The sequence below is a fragment of the Protobothrops mucrosquamatus genome, unplaced genomic scaffold (assembly GCF_001527695.2).
Source record: "Protobothrops mucrosquamatus isolate PMUCROS unplaced genomic scaffold, P.Mucros_1.0 scaffold110, whole genome shotgun sequence".
Classification (NCBI taxonomy): domain Eukaryota; kingdom Metazoa; phylum Chordata; class Lepidosauria; order Squamata; family Viperidae; genus Protobothrops; species Protobothrops mucrosquamatus.
The window spans coordinates 812,587-818,586 of NW_015386482.1; the positions used below are offsets into that span (position 1 = coordinate 812,587).

General features: G+C 35.8%; 1 protein-coding gene across 1 annotated transcript in view; it reads right to left on the reverse strand.

The window, feature by feature from the left end:
- CFAP58 (cilia and flagella associated protein 58) overlaps nucleotides 1-6,000 on the reverse strand; it is a 58,650-nt gene that overhangs the window by 25,016 nt on the left and 27,634 nt on the right. Inside the window, exons 12-13 of the mRNA XM_015812781.1 lie at nucleotides 1,765-1,905; nucleotides 1,283-1,506 (exon numbers count right to left, since the gene is read on the reverse strand). Coding sequence (XP_015668267.1) covers nucleotides 1,283-1,506; nucleotides 1,765-1,905 — 365 coding nt within the window. The remainder of the gene's footprint in view (nucleotides 1-1,282; nucleotides 1,507-1,764; nucleotides 1,906-6,000) is intronic.

The window sequence follows — 6,000 nt, forward strand, 5'->3', positions numbered from 1 at the left end:
ACTTTGCGTAGTGACTTGGTAGTTTTTGTTGCCACCAATTATCTTCCAGGAAGCACTTTACCTGCTATTCTCCCTTTAACCCTGGCTTCTGTGGGACAGGGGGGTCTCACCATTTGTCTTACATTTCTGATAATTAAATCTTACAATGGAAACAATGCTGCCTCCTGGTCACATAATTATCTAGGTGTGTAACTAGAAGTTTCAGCCCTTTTTTCTTTGGAAGCAGACTAAAATCACCCAGGTTAAAAAAAAAACTATTTTTTTTAAAAAAATAATACAACCATAGCCATACTTATAAATGAGAAATTGTAAAATACACATATATTCAGCATTGTAATTACAGAATTATCTTGATTAAGGTCAGCAGTAAACAGAAAATTCACAAGAAAATATATATGAAATGCTTTAGTTAGACCACAAAATGCCATTGGTCTACCATCAATAAAAAGTTATTGATTAAAAAGGAAATCAGAAAATGTAACAAGAAATAGGAATCTGATAGAATTCAAAGTGATCACAAAAAGATTAATTAATATTTTCTTGTACAGAGACTGAAATTTGATTCAAGGATGACATAAAATCTATTTTTCTAGATCTATCCAGATAAATTAAACTGTAGACTTAACATAATTACTTTAATTCAGGGGTTCTCAACCTATGGGTCGCGACCCCATTTGGGGTCGATCGACCATTTCATGGGGGTCGCCAAGCAAGGCTGTCCGCCATTTTTTTTCCCTTTTCCGTCGGGTGCCTTACCTCCCTTGAGCTGGGCCAGCTGGTGGTTGGCCTGCTCAGTCTCTGCCGCTTGCCAGCTACGCCTCGGCCGGCGCAGGGGGCGGAACCACGCATGCGCGATGCTCCTGGGCAGGGAAAGTCCTCGACTTACGACCGGTTGGGTAGTCCTCGACTTACGACCGGTTTAGTCCTCGACTTACGACCGGTTTAGTCCTTGACTTACAACCGGTTTAGTCCTCGACTTACGACCGGTTGGGGTCGCAGCATTAAAAAGGTTGAGAACCACTGCTTTAATTAATAGTAATTAAAGATCTAATTCCTCTGGTCAGAATAATGGGCTTTCTGAAGCAAAAGGTTCATTTGCTTTCCTTACTGATTTTCCCTTTTGCCTGGAAACTCATACCTTTCATCTTAGCCTGTAAAGAGAAGGTGTTTTGTGTGTATACTATAGCTGATATGATAATACAAAATCTTTGTCGTGTGTGAAAAGAAACAATCCCTGGCATTATGCCTGGACTTACTAGGTAAGTACACACACTTTTTCTACCTTAGTTCTTCCACATTAGCCACACTCTTGCCAAGTATTGCCTTCTCCCGCCGAAGTTTTTTTATCTCCAACTTGAGTAATCGGATGTCTTCAATTCTTTGTCGATACTGCATTTCTCCTTTGTTGAGAATTGATTGCTGAATTTTTATCTTCTCATACAGAAGAGCCAATTCATCATTGCGACGAACTAACTGGCTCCCAAGAATGTCTCTTTCACTAATAACCTGCAAATAATACCAGCCAAGACATAATTTTACTATTCGTAACATCTTCAGTGGCAAAAATGTAAAGCTTCAAAATACTACATATCATCAATACACTATTGGAAATGTATTGCCAAGTGTTGTTTGTTCAGCAGGCTAGACCTTCAATTAGACTTAGCATGTTATTTCTACTTCCCAAAGATTTCATTCAGTGGGTTAGTGCAATACTCTTCACTTAAGTTACATTGGACGTTAAAGTTTTTTGTTGTTGTAACTTACTTGATCTAATTCTTTCTTTTGTCTTAATCTTTCTGCATCAGCTTCAGAAATAATTTTCAAGAGCTTTCTTTCTTCTTCCTCTTGTTTTTCAATAAAATGCTTTGTCTCCAGAGCCTGTTGTCTCATTTTAAGCAGTTCACCCTGACAGAAATAAAAGAAAGAGGAAAATAAATTATGTTTATAACATCTTTCCACTTCATAAATCTGGAAATTTAAGACTGTTAAAGACAGTCTCATACTCTTACTTGGCTTCTCCTGCTTTATTTGATTCAATTAGCTGATTCTCAAGAACAAATGAGATTTATTAGACAAATGTAGAATGAACAAATGTTGTACTGCATGTCCTACCGAGAAGAAACATATGTGATTTAAGGTAAATATGTAATAGATTCAGATAAATACAATGATCCATCATATGCAGAAATAACCCATCAACTGAAACCTAGCCAGAATTGTTGCTAATGAAAAATATAATTAATATAATATTAATAAAATAAATGCTGTAGTGCCTGGCATTATTTGTAAAATTATAACCATTTAACATTTATTTTAAATGAACAATAAATCATACAGAAACTAATAATAATAAAACTTTATTTGCTCTTTAAATAATGAAGGATGTCAGTTCTTTTAGAAAAAGTTCACAATTATGGCAGCAGTTAAGGTCATGTTTCAAGTTCATACACTATGTTGAATAGAAAGCAATAGAGAACATAAAAGTACCACAATGCACTTGAACACTACTACTCAGTTATAGCTAATTCAATGAGTTGCATGTAGATTATGAACAGTTTGTTGTTATATAGACTATAGCAACTAAAGGCATGCAGTATACAGATGAAGCATGAAGTCTTACAACTACTGTTTGTAGACAAGGAGAAGGAGGCATAAATTACGTCCCTTAACCAGGGGGCTAGTCTCATTTTGAAATATTTAATAATGCAGAGGGGACAAAAGTGGTATTAAATATAGACCTCATTTCTCCAGTCATTCTGCCACATCCATGTGACAATTCTGTGAAGATTAATTCCATTTATATCCTACCTTAGACCAGTCTTCAATTTACAATTTGATATCTACAAGGTGAAAGAAGGTAATCCAAAATATAATCAATTTCTGAGATTACATCTCTGTCGCCTGCCCCAGCACTTGAGTCTGTGTCAAGGTAGATTTCACTGAGTTTATTCTCAAAGGATGATGCAAATTGTGTATAGCAACCCACCAACTATTTCAGCTCTCCTATAAAACATATTGATGAAAGAAATACCACACAGTATAGAAAAGCAACACCACTTCATTATGTGTAGATGAAGTTACAACAATATTTTTGCTGCTCCAGAGCGTGTTTTTAAGTAAGCTTCAATTTGTGCTCAATCTAATGTGTCCAGAGAGGTCCTGTACTTGCACACCAATGTTGTCCTATCCCCTTCATTGTTCTCTAGTAAATCTAAAGGCTGGTCTAGCTCTATAATAGAGAAAACTGTGAATAGGAGCAATAGCATCAACAAGTCAAGCTGTACCTATATTCCAAAGATCAACCAACATTTCAGTAGTATTACCAATACACAAAATAGAAAGCTGCTTACGGACATTTAAAATTCTGTTTAGATGTATTAGGCATCTGACCCGCTGATGTTAATTAATTCTCTACTTCTGTGAAGCAATCAGCCACAATGGGGGCAAAGAGGATCAGCCCGATAAAAGCAGAGATATTGCATCACAAGACAAACCTTACCCCTTTTCAATGTGTATTGCAATGTCACATGCACTTCCAAAAGTAGCAAACCTACTTGACAATAGGCATGTATGTACGACAGCTGCAGCATCCCAGGTTCATGTGATTGATCGCCTATTGCGACCTCAGCTGGCTTCCAACAAGCAAAGTCAATGGGAGAATGCTCAGCGACCATGTGATTCACTTAACAACCACAGTGATTCACTTAACAGTGGCAAAAAGTCCTAAAATTGGATGACTCACTTAACAACCATCTTGCTTAATATTGCAAATTCTAGTCCCAATTTTGGTGAAACGTCGAAAACTACCTGTATTAAGAAATATACAGCAACAAAAACTATAGGCTTGTTTCTTATATTCAGCAAATCTTCCCTTAGTGCAGACATGTCAAACTCGTGATGTCACGTGACGTCGCGCAACGTATCGGGACAGTTTTCCATTGCTGGCAATGGGGTGGGCGCAGCTTCCACGTGATGCGTCTGGCCTGTGGGCCAACAGTTTGACACCCCTGCCTTAGTGAATGCTTGCAAGGCAATATTATCATTTCCTCATATGAAAGTATGTCATCTGCTATTAGAGGCAAAGAAATGTTCTTCCTACTGTACATCTATGAAAGGGAAGATACATCCATAAAACTTCCAAATACATAACATGCAAAGCTTATGATAAAAAAATATCCTGATTCCTTTCCAGAATTTTAAGCTGATTATACAAAAAATTAAAATCTTAAACCCTTATCAATACAATTTTGCCACAGTAAACAGCTATTCTTAAACTTCCAAGAATCCTACAATCAGTGCAGAACTAAACCTATTAATTTGACAATGCATTCAGCAGAAATTCTGTTCATATCAAAGTGCACACCTTCAAGCCAGTTACTAATGGTGGTAGACCACAGACATTTTTATTATTGATAAAGCAGTAAAAGAGAAGAGCAATCAAGTTAATGTCAAATTGCTGGCAGATGATTCCATAATGATAATGCATCAACTCTCAGGCAGATACAGAATCCACATTCTTTACCTTTTTACAAAGTTCTATTGATATCCTGTAATAACAGTAAAGGTGCTGATAAGGACAGAAAACCCCATAACAGTAAATGAACAAAAAGAGAGCAAACCCAAAAAAAAATCAAAAAGAGATTTTTCCTTTTTGTTGAAAATAAAAGTCTTAAAATAAAATGTGCTTAAAAATGTTTTTCTTAATCTTTAATGGAGAAAATTGGACCGAATTCAGGGGTTAGAATCAGGCTGTCAGACTATGCTAAATTCTTTGTCTTTCGCTAAAAGAAATAATTTTCTACTCTTTTTTTTATTTGTTATTTTTATAAATAACTCAAGGTGCTGAATATATGCTATACACCTCCTCATTTCCCCACAGTAACATCCCTGTGAGGTGGGTTCATCTCAGAGAGAGTGACTGGCCCAAAATCACCCAGCTGAGTTTCACGGCTAAGGCAGGATCAAATTCACAGTTTTCCACTTTCTAATTCAAATGTATAGTTTTCCACTGCTTTTCAATAGCAAATTTCTTCCTGAGCAGCAGAAATACCTTTCACAAACATTCACATGGAATTTAATAATTAAAATATTTCATTTCTAATATATTACTTGTAGTAATATATTACTAGTAATGCCATATAGCTTTTCAAAGGATAAGTGTAAATAGTTATCAACATTAAACAAGTCACCTCAAAGTCAAGTGAATGCACATAATCAATTTTTCAAAATCCACAATTTCAAACTTTTTTTATTTCCTGGTTTTGCCTTGTCTTCTATCGGCATTCTTATTTCCTTGATCTTCTTTTCTGCTAAATATGCTCCAAGATCAGCCTGCCATTATTCAAACTATTAGATATTCAAAGGCATTTCTGCTGCTCAGGAAGAAATCTGCTATTAAAAAGCAGTGGAAAACTATACATTTAAATTAGAAAACGGGAGACTGTGAATTCAATCCCGCCTTAGCCATGAAACTCAGCTGGGTGATTTTGGGCCAGTTGCTCTTTCTGAGCTGAACCCACCTCACAGGGTTTTTGTTGTGGGGAAATGAGGAGGAGGAGGTGTGTAGCACATGTTCACTACCTTGAGTTATTTATAAAAATAACAAATAAATAAAAAAAGAAAAGTAGAAAATGATTTCTTTTAGAGAAAGATACAGAATTTAGCATTGTCTGACTGCATGATTCTAACCCCTGAATTCATTTTATTCTCAGTTTAATCTCTTTGGGTAACAATTAAACAATGATTTCCTCAAGCTGTCTTGAATGCATTAGATACAGAAATTTATGTAAAAATTGTTACTTTATAAATAATTGTGTATAAATTGCCAGCAAAACTGACACTATATGACAGCAAGATGGTAATTAGTAACTGAACTGATTATAGGCAAAGCAATTGATAACATAAGGAAGCAGGTTCTGCTGAACTCTGTGGGACTTACTTTTCTGATCACTGCTCAGCATTGTACATATTGTATATACATGTTGTTGAGAATAAGCCAAA